The sequence below is a fragment of the Scyliorhinus canicula genome, chromosome 25 (genome assembly GCF_902713615.1).
Source record: "Scyliorhinus canicula chromosome 25, sScyCan1.1, whole genome shotgun sequence".
NCBI lineage: Eukaryota > Metazoa > Chordata > Chondrichthyes > Carcharhiniformes > Scyliorhinidae > Scyliorhinus > Scyliorhinus canicula.
In genome coordinates this window covers 13,866,744-13,884,210 of record NC_052170.1, presented here as the reverse complement: position 1 = coordinate 13,884,210, position 17,467 = coordinate 13,866,744, and the positions used below count along the sequence as shown (strand labels likewise).

General features: G+C 50.4%; 1 protein-coding gene across 4 annotated transcripts in view; it reads right to left on the bottom strand.

The window, feature by feature from the left end:
* Positions 1-1,063: 1,063 nt before the first annotated feature.
* Positions 1,064-17,467, bottom strand: part of LOC119957057 (E3 ubiquitin-protein ligase Rnf220-like) — a 55,944-nt gene continuing 39,540 nt past the window's right edge. For all 4 annotated transcript variants that reach the window (XM_038784677.1, XM_038784680.1, XM_038784678.1 and 1 more), the window contains 5 exons: positions 16,755-16,851; positions 14,787-14,870; positions 12,127-12,241; positions 5,307-5,381; positions 1,064-1,193 (listed from right to left, as the gene is read on the bottom strand). In XM_038784677.1, coding sequence (XP_038640605.1) covers positions 1,122-1,193; positions 5,307-5,381; positions 12,127-12,241; positions 14,787-14,870; positions 16,755-16,851 — 443 coding nt within the window. In that variant the 3' untranslated portion in view covers positions 1,064-1,121. The remainder of the gene's footprint in view (positions 1,194-5,306; positions 5,382-12,126; positions 12,242-14,786; positions 14,871-16,754; positions 16,852-17,467) is intronic.

Sequence of the window (17,467 nt, the reverse complement as noted above, 5' to 3'; positions counted from 1 at the left end):
TTTAAATGCCTGGCCTCACTGGCGAGCCATTGGGGACTTCGTGGACACATCCCTTGACTGTCCTACAGTAAAAGGTTCAATTAACGCGTATGAGGGCAGCTCTATGTTTAATATAGAATCAGAGAATCCCTACAGTGCAGAAGGAGGCCATTTGATCCATCAATCTTCACTGACTCGTTGAAAGGGCACTTTGCCCATGTCCACTCCCCCAGCCTATCCCCGTAACCCCACAGCCTAACCGACACATCCCTGAACACTAAGGGGCAATTTATCATGGTCAATCCGCCTAACCCGCACATCTTTATGACTGTGGGAGGAAACCGGAGCTCCCGGAGGAAACCCACACAGGACACGGGGAGAAAGTGCAAACGCCACACAGACAGTCACCCAAGGTCGGACTCGAACCCGGGTCCCTGCCGCTGTGAGGCGGCAGTGCTAACCACTGTGCCAACATCCTGGGAGCTGGGGAATATTGAACGGGGAACCTAGGAGTTCCTAGGTGGAGGACTTGGCAGGGAGGCAAAATGGTGAGGAAAAGAAGGCTATGGGATATTGCAGTGTTCGTTCGTGAGTGTAGACAATTGATTCAACCGCATAGAGAAGGAGAGAGCTGTGCCTGCTCCTGCCCACACACACACACACACACAGGGAGGGTCACTAGACAGGGATCTGAACGTACGACTCTGGCTAGTACAAAGCCTGGCATCATGCCAACTACCTGCCCCTGGCTGCCCTGGGACAGTGCGTGAAGTGATGGATTGAAAGTGGGGGAGAAAAAGAAGCGTGGGTGGGCAGAGATTGTTTAAACGCCAAACAAAAAAGAAAATACAGATGCTGGGGTCTCTGAAAACGTTGGAGATCGGTGGAGCGAATCGACGACTCAGTCTTTCGGCTGCAAACTGGCGAAAGGTCTCTGAACGTCACTCCGGAGTAGCCTCACGTTGTTCACACATCAGTGAGGTAATCACTTCAGGGATGGAGACACTGAAGACAGTTCATGATGAGCAAAGGAGCAATCCGCTCCGTGGACCCTGTAAACCACTCTCCCCTCCCCCCCCCAACCCCACTGTCTTTCCCCCCCCCTCACAGATCAAGGGTTGTTTCACTTCGGAATCCAGGCGTTACAGGTAGATCCTGCGCAGGTCACCTGGGGACGTGACGGTGTTACACTGTGGACACAGCTTCTTTGACCCCTATAACGAACAGAGAACAGAGGAAGTTAGGGGTTTGACATACGTTTTCTATTGGTCTATTTTCTCCGAATGCTATCAGTTACAAAGGCACACAGTCGACTTCTTAACTCAGCACAAGGGAAGACAACCCTAGAGGAAGTTCCTGTAACAACAACAACATATATTTATAGAGCACCTTTACTGCACTCACGGCTGGTTCGTGATGTGGACCAAGGCCAACAGCGCAGGTTCAATTCCTGTTCCGGCTGAGGTCATTTGTGAAGGCCCTGCCCTCTCAACTTTGCCCCTTGCCTGAGTATGTTGACCCCCTCAGGTAAAGCCACCACCAGTCAGCTCTCCCCCGCAAAATGGGAAAGTAGCCTCTGGTCAGCTGGAACTATTGCGACTTTACGTTCACTACTGAAATGAAAGATGATTTGCAGGAGTATTATAAAAGAAGTTTTACACCAAACCACGAGCAAATGAGCAAAAAGGAGGTGGTGGCATAGTGGCATTGTCGCTGGACTTGGAGTCCAGAGACCCAGAATAATGACCTGAGTTCGAATCCCACCACGGCAGGTGATGGAATTTCAACTCAATGAAATATCTGGAATTAAAAAGTCTAATGATGAATATGAAACCATTGTCGATTGTTGTAAAAACCCATCTGGTTCACTAATGGCCTTTAGCGAAGGAAATCTGCCGGCCTTACCCTGGTCTGGCCTACATGTGACTCCAGACCCACAGCAATGTCGTTGACTCTTAACTGCCCCCTGGAGGGCAATTAGGGATGGACAATACAGCCTGCAACGCCCAGGTTCAATGAATTAATAAAAAGATCAAAGGGGTAGAACAAAGAAAAGTGCAGCACAGGAACAGGCCCTTCGGCCCTGTGCCGACCATGCTGCCCACCTAAACTTTAATCTTTTACACTTCCTGGGTCTGTATCCCTCTATTCCCATCCTATTCAAGATGCCCCTTGTAGGTAGGTTCTAAGGAGTCTAAAAGGGCGTAGGCGGGGCAGAGATTGGAGAGGAAGGGTACTCCAGAGCTTGGGGGCCAAGCAACAAACAGGACAACCACCAGAATGATTAAACCAGATATCCCGGAGGAGTGTGGGGCTGGAGGCGATTGTAGAGACAGGGAGAGCTCTGGCCACACAGGTTTTTGAAAACACGGGTAAGTATTTAAAAATAAAGTATGTTTGGGGAAAGAGAGACCAGCCTTATGGTGAAAGAGAAGATTCGCTCTGGGGAAACGAATTTTGATATGGATGAGGTAAACAAGTTTGCTGACGACACAAAACTTGGGTGGGAATGTGAGTGGCGAGGAGGATGTTAAGAGGCTTCAGGGCGATTTAGACAAGTTGAGTGAGTGGGCAAACACATGGCAGATGCAGTTTAATGGATAGGTTATCCACTTTGGTACGAAAAAGAGAATGGCGGAGTATTATTTAAATGGTGATAGATTGGGAAAAGGGAACTGGGTGTCCTTGTACATCAGTCACTGAAAGCAAGCGCGTAGGCGCAGCAAGCAGTTAGGAAGGCAAATGTTGTGTTGGCCTTCATTGCGAGAGGGTTTGAGTACAGGAGCAGGGATGTACTGCAGCTGTGCAAGGCCTCTGTGAGACCACACCTGGTGTATTGTGTTCAGTTCGGGTCACCTCATCTAATAAAGGACACACTTTCCATAGAGGGAGCGCAGCGAATGTTCACCAGACTGAATCCTGGGAGATTGGGTCAAGTGGGCCTGTATTCACTGGAGTTTAGAAGAATGAGAGGGGATCTCATTGAAACGTATAAAATATTGACATGGCCGGGCAGACTGAATGCAGTGAGGCTGTTTCCCCCGGCTAGGGGGAGGAGGTCTAGAACAAGGGGCTCACAGTCCCAGGATACGGGGTGGGCCATTTAGGTCTGAGATGAGGAGAAATGTCTTCTCTGAGGATGGTGAACCTGTGGAATTCTCCACCACAGAAAACTGTGGAGGCCCAAGTCACTGAATATATTTAAGAGGGAAACAGATTTCTAAAGGCATCAAGTTGTATGAAGAGAGAGCGCGGGACTGTGGTGTTGAGATAGAGGATCAAACATGATCATATTGATTGGTGGAGCAGGCTTAAGGCCTCCTCCTGATCCTAAGCTTTGTGTTTCTAAGGGAAGCTGTAGGGGATAGCGATGGGAAAACCAGGCCTATAATAAGGCAAGGGGAGACTAACCCTGGAAGTAAGCGAGACCAGCCCTTAGGGTTGGGTTTTTCAGTGCCCACCACAAGGAATGCCACTCCTGCTCACAGAAGCCAGGATGGGGAGCCCAGGCGAAGTTCCCAACCACTTACATTGTTCAGGATGTTTATTGCACAGACACTTCACCACAAGGATATAAGAAGCCTGTTCATGCAAGAGGAGTGAACGACCGACCTGTACCCATCATATTGCCCGGGGACGTAGACGCAAATTCCCGCGAGAGGCCAACAACGAGAATCTTGCCGGTGAGATCGCGCAATTGTGTCCCCACCCCACCATGCAAACCCCCCCCCCCCCCGCCCCCTCTCCACAGCTATTAACATAATAAGGTTCCTGCCCAGGAACATCATTTAAATACATTTTCATCTGAGCCACCGCAATGCACCTTGCCAAGGGCAGTTCCAGGGCTATTCCTCCAGGGAGGTCCACGGGGGAGTTCCCTGTATGAGTGCGGGGTTCCCCTATGTGTGTGTGTGTGTGTGTGCGCGTGTGGTGGAGGTTCTCCACGTGTGTCTGGTGGAGGAGGAGGACGGGGAGGTTCAGTGTGTGTGTGTGTGTGTGTGTGTGTGTGTGTGTGTAGTGGGGGTTCCCCGTGAGTGTGCGATGGGTTCCCCGTGTGTGTTTGGGGGGGGGGGGGGGTTCCCCGTGTTTGTGTGTGTAGGGGGGTGTTCCCCATAAGTGTAGGGTGGGTTCCCTGTAAGTGGCGGGGTTCCTCATGTGTGCATGTGGGTGTTTGTGAGGGGGGGGGGTTTCCCAGTGTGTGGGTGTGTGTGAGGGGGGAGGGGGTTTTCCTGTGTGGGTGTGTGTGTATGTGTGAGGAGGGAGGTGGGGGTCCCCGTTTGTGGGCGGGGGTGTCCGTGTGTGTGTGGGGGGGGGTTAACCTGACCACGGGGAGATCTGTGTTTTTATTTTTAGTGCTGGAGATTGGGGAGCCCATCTCTGGGAAGCCAATGTTTTTTCAAATAAATTTAGAGTACCCAATTATTTTTTTTTCCAATTCGGGGGCAATTTAGCACGGTCAATCCACCTATCCTGCACATCTTTGGGTGGTGGGGGCGAGACCCGCGCATGGGAAGCCGATGTTGTCAACAGGCCAGGCAACTTGGGACACATCTCCAGCACTTTATTTGTCAAAGAGCCGCGCACCACCTTTCTTGCCTGGGTCAGCGCTTAACTAGAAAACCGGAACAATCCGCCCATTGTCCGAACGTTGTCCGTGCTCAGTTAGCTATTGTCAGCTGAGTAACAGATTGAGTCCAGTCAGGAGCGTGTCCAGAGTTGGGAAGTGTAAAATCACCCACTGTTTATCCGGAATATTCCAGCCGCGGTGTAGCTGAGACCCCCCCCCCCCCCCCCCCCCCCCCCCTTACAGGCGAAGCCAAAGGTCCGTTCATTTTCGGCAGGACCGGAAGATCCTTGTGATGTGTTCCTTTTTTTAAAATAAATTTAGAGTATCCAATTATTTTTTCCAATTAAGGGGCAATTTAGCGTGGCCAATTCACCTAACCTGCACATCTTTGGGTTGTGGGGGCGAAACCCACGCAGACACGGGGAGAACGTGCAAACTCCACACGGACAGTGACCCAGGGCCGGGATTCGAACCCGGGTCCTCAGCGCCGTAGGCAGCAATGCTAACCACTGTGCCACCGTGCTGCCCCTTTGTGATGTGTTCCTGACCTCTGATCTTCGACCTGTGCCCAGACTCGTATGTGGGATTGATTGTGACACCTTCTGCATTCTGCTGACCAGGACGATATTATCAAAAACATTACGATAGGTTAATTCTCTCAGTTGTTGATGTGCGAATGGAAGTCTTCACTGAGGGGGGGCAGATATTTCGCAGCTGGAGGGGATAAAAAGCTTGTGATGTTTGTTTCGAGTGAGCTTACCAGTGCCCGAAGCCAGCATTCCTCACAGTGAATGTGCCAACAATGGATTGATGCCAAAGGCACTGAATACGATCCCTATAGACAATGAGGGAGAGAGAGAGAGAGAGTTAGACATGGACAGGACTTGCGGTGGCCATTAAATGAGTGATCACACACAAGGCAGCTCCTGCTTGAAAACGTTGGTGTTCGCCCCTTTTACCCAAACTTTGGGGAATTTCAGCGGAAAGATTGTGCGGAGAGTGGAGGGGGATTAGTTCTTCCCAGGATGGGCATGTCTGCGGGTTACCGAACTCGACAGAAGACAGCGGTGTTGTGTTATGTACTCTGGGATAACACAGGCTGCAACTCGATGCAGCTTTGACCAAAAGATACTCCAGACTTTGAAGTAAGTTCAATGTGATTTATTGAACCAGACAGTTCTCTAGGAGTTCGACTCTCCTGCTAATCTTGCTATAGTAAACTCAGTCTAACCAACCAGTCTGCTCTAAGCCACGTGGTGGGTGTGATGCTTCTGATCTGCCCCTGTCCTACTCTCTAAATGTCGCCTGTGGAAAGTGACAGAGCATGTGTGCTCTGTCCTTATATATGGGTTGTGTAATGCCCCCCTATGATAGTGTCACCTCTGGGCGCCTTGACTGCCCATTGGTTGTGTCCAATTCTATCTGTTCATTAGCTGTATGTCTGCATGTCATGATGTCTCTGGTGCTCCCTCTAGTGGTTACTTAGTTGTAGTATATTTACATTAACCCCTTGTGTATTTACAGTGATGCATATCACCACAAGAGGGAGCTCCCTGGCTAAGGAGTTGGAGGAATCTCGTGTCGCAGCATCAATTGCAAAAATGGCAGAGGGGGAGGGTCACCGCCGACTGGGAAGCTGCCAATGGAGCAGTTGAGGAGATTCATTAAGGACAAATTTCGGCAGCAGTGTAAAGAAATGCAGAGTGACTGGTCGAAGGTGATTAAGGGGGCGGCGGCACCTCTTAGTGGCATTTTAGAAGTGGTGGAGAAGAACTGGAGGTGCAGGGGGCGATGGTCCAGGAGGTGGAGTAGGTGGTGTCCGACCACAGCGACTGGATTGTGTCGCTGGAAGTGGAGATGGCGATCCTGGGGGACATGTGTAAGACACGGCCAGCAAAGATGAGGACCAGGAGAACAGTTCCAAGCGGTCATCTCGGGGGATCCCGATTCAGAATGGGGAAGGGGGGGGGGCGGGGAGGCTAAGGTGATGATGATGGACTCTCGGGGGGGGGGGGGGGGGGGGGGGGAAGGGGAGGTGGAGGCCTCCAGTGAGAATCGTGACATGGAACGCCCGCGGGGCTAAATGGGCCGGTGAAGCGGTCCTGGCTGTTCACACACTTGAAACGTTTGAGGTGATTTTCCTGCAGGAGACACATCTCTGAGCGATAGATCAGGTGAGGTTGAGGAAGGGGTGGGTGGGGCAAGTGTGTTCCACTCGGGGTTTGACTCAAAGTCGAGGAGAGCCGCCATACTCGTGAACAAGAAAGCGGGGTTTATGGGGGCTGGGGAGGGGGGGGGGGGGGGGGGGGGGACTCCGGTGGTGTTAGTGAATGTGAACACACCTAATTGGGACAATGCCAATGTTCATGAAGAGGCTATTTGGGGCGATTCCAGACTTGGACTCTCGGCAGCTGATTTTGGGGAGGGGGCCGAGGATGGATATGTCGAGCCCTAAATCGATGGGGAGGTCGAGAATGGCACCTGTGAGGGTTTATGGAGAGGATGGGGATGGTGGATCCGTGGAGGTATGGGCACCCGGGAGAGAGAGGGAGTATTCCTTCTTGCCTGTGTACAGGGTATATTCCAGGATTGACTATTTTGAGGTGTGCCGGGCGATGCTGATAGGGGTGGAAGGAGCAGAGTGTGCAGTGACGCAGTGATGATGATAGGGGTGGAAGGAGCAGAGTGTGCAGGAATAGTGAGTTTGGACCGTGTCCTGCACTATCGAGATGTGAGACTTCAGTTCGGATTGAGCACAGAGGCCACGTGGAACCTGACGGGGTTGGTGGAGGAGGGTAAGGGTGACCTTAAACGGTGGCATTTGACCTTGGCAGGGAGGGTATAGGTGGTAAAGATGGTGGGTGGGAGTCGGGGGGGGGGGGGGGGGTGGCTGCGGAACAGGTAAGATTAGAGGAGGAGTCTTGCGAGTGGACGAGCCCGAGGGCGCTGGCGACGGCCCCACTTCCGTTCACCCCGAAGACGTACATGAGCAGTCCCGTGGTGGAATTAAGGGGCTCGGAGGGGGGCTTTGAGGCAAGGTGGCGGCTATTCATGGCTGCATTTGAGGAGCTGTTCGTTGCTTGGTGGGGGGGGGGGGGGGGGGGGGAAGTAAATGGGGGGGAAATGTACAAAGTCTGTTGGATGTTCAAACTTATGTTGAATATGTTTGGAATAAAATATCTTTTTAAAAAAAGCATTAGACATGGAAAGACCTTCAACCTGAACGTTACAGTTTCTATGACGTAAAGACCTTCTGTAATCTATTGTCACGACTCCCTGGTTTAGTATCTGGTAAATTCCAGTCCAACGTGACCCGGAGTCACAACACAAGTCAAATTTGATTATTTTTAAATACCTCAGGATCTTGCCTGAGCCCAATAAACTGTTCTCGCCAGGATTGTAAATTTAACACAAATAACATTTTGTTATTTAAAAATAAGTTAATTAAACTGATAAAAATGTAACTGACTACCTAATACCTCTTTTAGGTATTTTAGGGGCAGCACGGTAGCATTGTGGATAGCACAATGGCTTCACAGCTCCAGGGTCCCAGGTTCGATTCCTGGCTTGGGTCACTGTCTGTGCGGAGTCTGCACATCCTCCCCGTGTGTGCGTGGGTTTCCTCCGGGTGCTCCGGTTTCCTCCCACAGTCCAAAGATGTGCAGGTTAGGTGGATTGGCCAGGCTAAATTGCCCTTAGTGACCAAAATTGGCCTTAGTGTTGGGTGGGGTTACTGGGTTATGGGGATAGGGTGGAGGTGTTGACCTTGGGTAGGGTGCTCTTTCCAAGAGCCGGTGCAGACTCGATGGGCCGAATGGCTTCCTTCTGCACTGTAAATTCTATGATCTATGAAATTCTATGATCTTTCCCAACCCTCCCTTCGTAACTCACCGCACTCTGTGTACACACACACACACACACACACACACACACACACACACACACAGAGGGAAAGGGTGGTGGAGAGGAAAGATAATAATGATAAAATAAAAGGATAAAGGATCTCTGATGAACTAGGTTGGCTTCCAGTTAAAGTCTTTCATGAGTTCAAGCTTTCATTTTGATACTTCTTCTTCCTTGTCTTGAGATGGGTTATTCTGGCAAGACTGCCTACTTTCTTTGTAGATTCAAGATCATTTCACATATATAGGAAAGATGTGCCAGGCACCCGCTGGTTTGAGAATAATAAAGCAGTTCTTTACGAGAGAGAGAGAGGCTGCTCCTTTTCCTTTCAGGGTCTAATCACCTCTGCCCCAGCTCCCTCAGAAGCACCCCGCAGGAACCAACCACTAACTGTTGTCAGGCAGAACACTGTCCCTGGGCAACCCACAGGCTGCCAGCAGCCAATCAAACCAACTTCCTCCAAAGCTGGTTCTCAATATTCGCCCACGAGTCTGTTGTCTCCTCACTAGTCAAATCCTGGTCCACACTGTCATGACTAGCAGGCTCCCTCAGCTTGAGCCCACTTAAAGGCACAATCCAATGGGCAGCACGGTGGCCTAGTGGTTAGCACAGCTGCCTCAAAGTGCTGAGGTCCGAGGTTCGATCCCGGCTCTGGGTCACTGTCCGTGAGGAGTTTGCACATTCTCCCCGTGTTTGCGTGGGTTTCACCCCCATTACCCAAAGATGTGCAGAGTAGGTGGATTGGCCACGCTAAATTGCCCCATAATTGGAAAAAATAATTGGGTAATCTAAATTTTTTTTTTAAAAGGCACAATTCAATTATCAGTCCGCGGAGCAAAAATAATAAAATAAAAGAAACGTGAGCAAAGGGAAATCAAAAGGAAGGACTCTAACACTATTCAGCAGTGCAGTGTGCCAGTGAATACCCACCTCGGGTGTAGGGGACACGTCCTCACTGAGCTAGTGAAGGAGAATGTGATGGTGACCCTGGGGGGGCAGATAGTCGCAGGTTCCACCACGACAGGCGATGGGCCGAATGGCCTTACTTCCACTCCTATGTCTTATGGTCTTATCAGCCAGAGAGTGGTGGGCCTGTGGAATTCATTGCCGCGGAGTGCAGTGGAGGCCGGGACGCTAAATGGCTTCAAGGCAGAGATAGATAAATTCTTGATGTCGCGAGGAATTAAGGGCTACGGGGAGAATGCTGGTAGGTGGAGTTGAAATGCCCATCAGCCATGATTGAATGGCGGAGTGGACTCGATGGGCCGAATGGCCTTACTTCCACTCCTATGTCTTATGGTCTTATGGACAGATGTCCACCCACCACCTGCTCCCTCAGCAAAGATATTCTCCCACAACCTGCTCCATCACTGATAGCTACTCATCGATAGAGCTCCTCGATCATTAATAGATCAGGAGGCGGTTGTGTGGCGACTGTCTAACCCTGTATAGCTACCTGCCTGCCTGACAAAGGTTGTCAGTTCGTTTTGCGATCTACTAAAGGGTCCTGAAGTGTATATTTTTTTTAAATCTCAGGAAAACGGTTTCGAAGAAGAGGAAAGAATTACGTGGAGTTTGATTTCACAGAAGGTACGGGGGGGGGGGAGGTCAAGGGTTATGGGGTTAAGGCGGGAAAGTGGAGTTGAGGATTATCACGTCAGATCAATCACGATCTCATTGAATGGCGGAGCAGACTCGATGGGCCGAATGGCCTGCTTCCGCTCCAACCTCATCTGGTCTTCTGGAGAGTTCCCCTCGCTCACAGACTCGATTCACTGGGGAATCATGGGCAGCGGAGATTCAACATGGTGCAGGTGAAAGGGGACAATGGTTTCAGTTTGTTCCACAGCACGAGGAATGGGAGCAGGCCATCCAGCTCCTTGTACCAGCTCTCCTTCAATTCGTAAACGGAAATCAGAGGAGTTTAGCAGATCCTGAACTGGTCCCGCTGAGAGCTGCCTGCATTCCTGTCTCTCTGCGACGGGGAACTGTAACCGGGTGGGATCTGCCGCCCACCCACCGGGCCTGGTCCCATTCGCCCCAGGGAGGGGTTGGGAACTGGATTGAGCAACAACCTGAATCTCAGCGCGGGCCTCCCAGTCAGCTTGTATCAGTGAGCGGTGGGACGGGCCTCCATCTCCCACTCTTGGCAGGAGGAGCCGTCCTGGGAGAGGCCGAGCCTCAAGGCGAGGGAGTCACAGCCTCGGCGATTGGAGGAACGATGATGTAACCGCACATTTGCTTAGCTGCTGAATGCAGGCAGTCAAGAGGGTACACTCCTCGAAACTCGATTCAGTTTCCTGACTGCAAAGAGAAACTGCAAGATTCACTGGGACACCCCCCACAGAGCCAGCCTGTCCCAACTTGCTGTGCACGGCATAGTAACTTGGTCGTTAGACAATTGATACAGGGAAGCCTTTTTCTGAACCATTGCCTGATTATATTCGGCACAGTAGCACCGTGGTTAGCCAGGGACCCGGGCTCGATTCCCGGCTGGGTCACTGTCTGCACGTTCTCCCTGTGTCTGCGTGGGTTTCCTCCGGGTGCTCCGGTTTCCTCCCAAAAGACGTGCTGTTAGAACATAGAACAGTACAGCACAGAACAGGCCCTTCGGCCCTCAATGTTGTGCCGAGCCATGATCACCCTACTCAAACCCACGTATCCACCCTATACCCGTAACCCAACAACCCCCCCCCCCCCTAACCTTACTTTTATTAGGACACTACGGGCAATTTAGCATGGCCAATCCACCTAACCCGCACATCTTTGGACTGTGGGAGGAAACCGGAGCACCCGGAGGAAACCCACGCACACAGGGGGAGGACGTGCAGACTCCACACAGACAGTGACCCAGCCGGGAATCGAACCTGGGACCCTGGAGCTGTGAAGCATTTATGCTAACCACCATGCTACCCTGCTGCCCCAGCAGGTAATTTGGACATTCTGAATTCTCCCTCGGTGTACCCGAACAGGCACCGGAATGTGACGACTAGGGGCTTTTCACAGTAACTTCATTGCAGTGTTAATGTAAGCCTACTTGAAGGGCATCACGGTGGCACAGTGGTTAACACTGCTGCCTCACGGCACTGGGAACTGCAGTTCGATCCTGGCCCTGGGTCACTGTCCGTGTGGAGTTTGCACATTCTCTCCGTGTCTCCATGGGTTTCACCCCCACAACCCAAAGATGTGCAGGGTTGGTGGATTGGCCACGCTAAATTGCCCCTTAATTGGAAAAAAATAAGTGGGTAATCTAAATTTAGTTTTAAAAATGAAAGCCTGCTTGTGATAGTAATAAAGATTCTTATTATTATCTGGTCTAAAGTCTCGAGATGTTCTCCTCCCACTACCTGAATTTCATATGTGAGCCTGGACGGTGAGCATCACTGTGCTATTCCGCTACAAAAGGCAGCACCATTGAGCTGGAACCCATCCTGTCTCCAGTCCTTTCCAACAGAAGACCCTGTCCATTCACCGGTCTATCTTGTACCTTCCATAGACCGTGTTCTTGAGAGAGCTCAGCTGAACTCACTCGGGCATCAGCTGGGGCCTTACAATTGACCTCAGTGCCACCAGGGAGAGAGAGAGAGGGCAACGTCACTCAGAGTCCACGCCACCCGGGAGAGGAGGGAGGAGAATTGGAATCAAAGCATTTAGCAATAACCACACCCCGTCCTTACCATACACACGTGACATTTGTATGTTTCCCTCCGGAGCAGCTTGTGTGTCAGTTCACTGATTCGCGCTTTCAGGATCTCTGACGTCCTGCTTCGTTCCTCGTCCGTGTTTATCATTCTGTAGAGGGTCGAAACGAACATTTCTTGAAGCGTGTAAATAAGCGAGACCGGTCTGAAAGCCCGCCATGCGTCAAGACCTCCTGTATACTTTCCCCCCATCTAGAAACAGCGAGGCCCTTTGGCCCATCAAGCTTGTACTGACAAAAAAACAAGTACTCTAACCCAACCCTACTTCTCAGCACTTGGCCCCATAGCTTTTTTTTGCTTTTTTAAAAATAAATTTAGATTACCCAATTATTTTTTCCAATTAAGGGGCAATTTAGCGTGGCCAATCCACCTACTCTGCACATCTTTGGGTTGTGGGGGTGAAACCCACGCAGACACGGGGAGAATGTGCAAACTCCACACGGACAGTGACCCAGAGCCGGGATCGTTTGGCCCATAGCTTTGAATGTTACGGCATTTCAATTGCTCATCAATGTGATCCCTACCATGCAGAAGAAGGCCATTCGGCCCATCGAGTCTGCACCAACCCTCTGAAAGAGCACCATGTACACCTGTATCTCCGTGGACACTAAGGGGCAATTTTATCAGGGCCAATCCACCTAACCTGCACATCATTGGACTGTGGGGGGAAACCGAACCACTCGGAAGAAACCCACGCAGACACAGGAAAAATCATAGAATTTACAGTGCAGAAGGAAGCCATTCGGCCCATCGAGTCTGCACCGGCCCTTGGAAAGGGCATCCCATTTAAGCCCACACTTCCTATCTAGTCCTGTAACCCAACCCCTCCTAACCCGTTTTCTGGACACTAAGGGGCAATTTATCACGGCCAATCCACCTAACCTGCACGTCTTTGGGCTGTGGGAGGAAACCCACGCAGACACGGGGGGGAACGTGCAAACTCCACACAGACAGTCACCGAGGGCAACACGGTAGCTTGGTGGTTAGCATAAATGCTTCACAGCTCCAGGGTCCCAGGTTCGGTTCCCGGCTGGGTCACTGTCTGTGTGGAGTCTGCACGTCCTCCCCGTGTGTGCGTGGGTTTCCTCCGGGTGCTCCGGTTTCCTCCCACAGTCCAAAGATGTGCGGGTTAGGTGGATTGGCCGTGCTAAATTGCCCGAGGTGTCCTAAAAAGTAAGGTTAAGGGGGGGGTTGTTGGGGGTATAGGGTGGATACATGGGTTTGAGTAGGGTGATCATGGCTCGGCACAACATCGAGGGCCGAAGGGCCTGTTCTGTGCTGTACTGTTCTATGTTCTATGTTCTAAGGCCGGAATTGAACCCGGGGTCCCTGGCGCCGTGAGGCAGCAGTGCTAACCACTGTGCCACCCAAGGGGAGGCAGTGGCACAGTAGTATTGTCACTGGACTAACAATTCTGAGACCCAGGGTAATGCTCTATGGATTTGGGTTCAAATCCCACAAGGTCAGATGGTGAAATCTGAGTTCAATTAAAATCTGGAATGAAAGGTCGCATGAAACCGTTGTCGATTGTCTTAAAAACCCAGCTGGGTCATTAATGTCCTTTAGGGATGGAAATCTGCCATCCTTACCTGATCTGGCCTATACGGGACTCCACATCCACAGCAATGTGAATAACTATTAAGTGCCCTCAGGAATGGGCAATAAATGTTGGCCCAGCCAGCGACGCCCACATCCCATGAACGAATAAAGAGAAAAAAAAACGAATTAAAAACGAGCGTGTGAAGAAAGGAGAGCTATGGGGAGTGGAACTAGCTCCAATGCTCTTGTAAAGAGCCAGTACAGATGGATGGAACGAATGGCTACGATTTGTGCTGTAATTATTGCTGTAATTCGTGGCTTGTGAGGCCCCACTGACCGGACCAGCATTTATTATCCATCCCAAATTGCCCTTGAACTGAGTGACTTGCTGGCCATTTCAAAGGGCATTTCAGAGGCAAACAGGTATCAAAGGCCTGGAGTCACATGTAGGCCAGACCGGGTAAGGACGGACGATTTACTTCCCAAAAAGGACATGAGTGAACCGGATGGGTTTTTGCAACAATGGTTTCATGGTCATTGTTAGACTTTTAATTCCAGATTTGTTTTTTGTTGAATTCAAGTTTCACCATCTGCGATGGAGTGATTTGAACCTGGGGGACCCAGAAGGATTACCAGGGTTTCTAGATTACGAGTCCAGGGACAATAGCACTGCTCCACCATTTTATGACTCTATGATGGGGTTTCTCTCCTGGGCTATCCCACAACCCAACAACAAGGAATGATGCATCATGGGAATGTCGCCAAGGCCGACATTTTCTAGATGCTCCGTGGCCAGTTCCTCTGCGATGGTGGCACCAAACTATTCACTGGCTTCGGTGGGACCAAAACGCCCGCCAGTGGTAGGGCCTGGAAAATCGTGACACATGAGTGAGAGTGGGGGTCCATCAGGCACTCAGACTGGACGGACCATTTCGACATCCATCCATCCACAACCCTCAAGTCAGAGACAGCAGAGATCCATCAGTATATAATATATGTACATGGATTTACATCACTTGCGGAAACGAGAGGTCCTCAGGCTGTTCAGCTTACTGAGCGAACACTACCTCTGCCTGTCCCAGCAATGTTAAACTTGCCTCAGCACTACGTTGTCCAGGTATCTGTCCTGTGATTCCAATAGTTTCTGGGACTGGCCAGTGAGCCGCTCCACTGTCGAGCATCTGTACAATGCAGTGGTCAAGGAAACATTCAGAATATCTGTGGGATCCAATCAAAGAGATTGGTGACACTGTAAACAGCTGCCGCTCTGTGACAGAGAGACACTGGAAACAGTTGCTGCTCTGTGACAGACACTGTAAACACTGCTGCTGTGTGACAGAGAGACACTGTAAACACTGCTGCTGTGTGACAGAGAGACACTGTAAACAGCTGCTGCTCTGTGACAGAGAGACATTGTAAACAGCTGCTGCTCTGTGACACAGAGACACTGTAAACAGCTGCCGCTCTGTGACAGAGAGACACTGTAACAGCTGCTGCTCTGTGACAGAGAGACACTGTAAACAGCTGCTGCTCTGTGACAGAGAGACACTGTAAACATCCGCTGCTCTGTGACAGACACTGTAAACAGCTGCCGCTTTGTGACAGAGAGACACTGTAAACAGCTGCCGATTTGTGACAGAGAGACACTGTAAACAGCTGCTGCTCTGAGACAGAGACACACTGTAAACAGCTGCTGCTCTGTGACAGAGAGACACTGTAAACAGCTGCTGCTCTGTGACAGACACTGTAAACAGCTGCCGCTCTGTGACAGACACTGTAAACAGCTGCCGCTCTGTGACAGAGAGACACTGTAACAGCTGCTGCTCTGTGACAGACACTGTAAACAGCCGCTGCTCTGTGACAGAGACACTGTAAACACTGCCACTCTGTGACAGAGAGACACTGTAAACAGCTGCTGCTCTGTGACAGAGAGACACTGTAAACAGCTGCCGCTCTGTGACAGAGAGACACTGTAAACAGCTGCTGCTCTGTGACAGAGAGACACTGTAAACAGCTGCTGCTCTGTGACAGAGAGACACTGTAAACAGCTGCTGCTCTGTGACAGAGAGACACTGTAAACAGCTGCTGCTCTGTGACAGAGAGACACTGTAAACAGCTGCCGCTCTGTGACAGAGAGACACTGTAAACAGCTGCCGCTCTGTGACAGAGAGACACTGTAAACAGCTGCTGCTCTGTGACAGAGAGACACTGTAAACAGCTGCTGCTCTGTGACAGAGACACTGTAAACAGCTGCTGCTCTGTGACAGAGAGACACTGTAAACAGCTGCCGCTCTGTGACACACTGTAAACACTGCCACTCTGTGAGAGAGACACTGTAACAGCTGCTGCTCTGTGACAGACACTGTAAACAGCTGCTGCTCTGTGACACAGAGACACTGTAAACAGCTGCTGCTCTGTGACACAGAGACACTGTAAACAGCTGCCGCTCTGTGACACACTGTAAACACTGCCACTCTGTGAGAGAGACACTGTAACAGCTGCTGCTCTGTGACAGACACTGTAAACAGCTGCTGCTCTGTGACACAGAGACACTGTGAACAGCTGCTGCTCTGTGACAGACACTGTAAACAGCTGCCACTCTGTGACAGACACTGTAAACATCTGCCGCTCTGTGACAGAGAGACACTGTAACAGCTGCTGCTCTGTGACAGACACTGTAAACAGCTGCCGCTCTGTGACAGACACTGTAAACAGTTGTCGCTCTGTGACAGAGAGACACTGTAACAGCTGCTGCTCTGTGACAGACACTGTAAACAGCTGCCGCTCTGAGACAGACACTGTAAACAGCTGTCGCTCTGTGACAGAGAGACACTGTAACAGCTGCTGCTCTGTGACAGACACTGTAAACAGCTGCCGCTCTGTGACAGACACTGTAAACAGCTGTCGCTCTGTGACACAGAGACACTGGAAACAGCTGCCGCTCTGTGACAGAGAGACACTGTAAACAGCTGCCGCTGTCTGATACAGAGACCTGACTGCTAGTATTTTATTTAGAGTTATGCTTGTGGTTGATAATTGGCTGCAATAACCTGTGTAAAGGATACTTAAACTTTGTGCATAGTGGCAGCTCATCCCCATCAGTGTCCAGATCTCCATCGCTGTCTCTGCTTGTTAGTCTCTGTGCTCTGCAAGTACTGGATTCTGTCGTAAAACCAGATACGAGGTTATTCATTGTAACAGCAGTAACGTGTGAATAGATGCAAGTCTGCAGTTTCTGAACAGTTGCTGAATTAATGGAGCGTTAATCATTCCTTGAAAGGCTGAGGAATATGTTTTCAACATCAAAATGTTGCAGAACAAGAGATGACATGTTTCCGAAATGTTGAAGGTCTGAAAGAGCATCACAAGTTTATAACAACGAGAAACTGATGGATTTATTGAATGATGGGGGATATAAACTAGAGACAAGAAACGAGTTCTGGAGAAGACTCTGTGGTGATCTTTGTGATTCTGCTATCAGGATGGATGTCGTAGTGTTCACAAAGACCATAGAAGCTAAGTTCATTAACAAAGTTAACTTTTATTTACACTACTTATTAAAATTCAACCACTTACTCCTATAGTAAAGAATAATCTAGTAATCTACAATCTACACTCAACTAACATTAGTCTCTACACTCTATCTATAACTGTACTCTACTCTCTCTCTCTCGAGATCTCTCCTCTACACTCTCTCACTACTCCTCTCCAGCCTTCTCCCAGAAGCCTGTGAGTCAGTGCTTTATATAGTTCTGCATCTAGCTCCATCTAGTGGTTA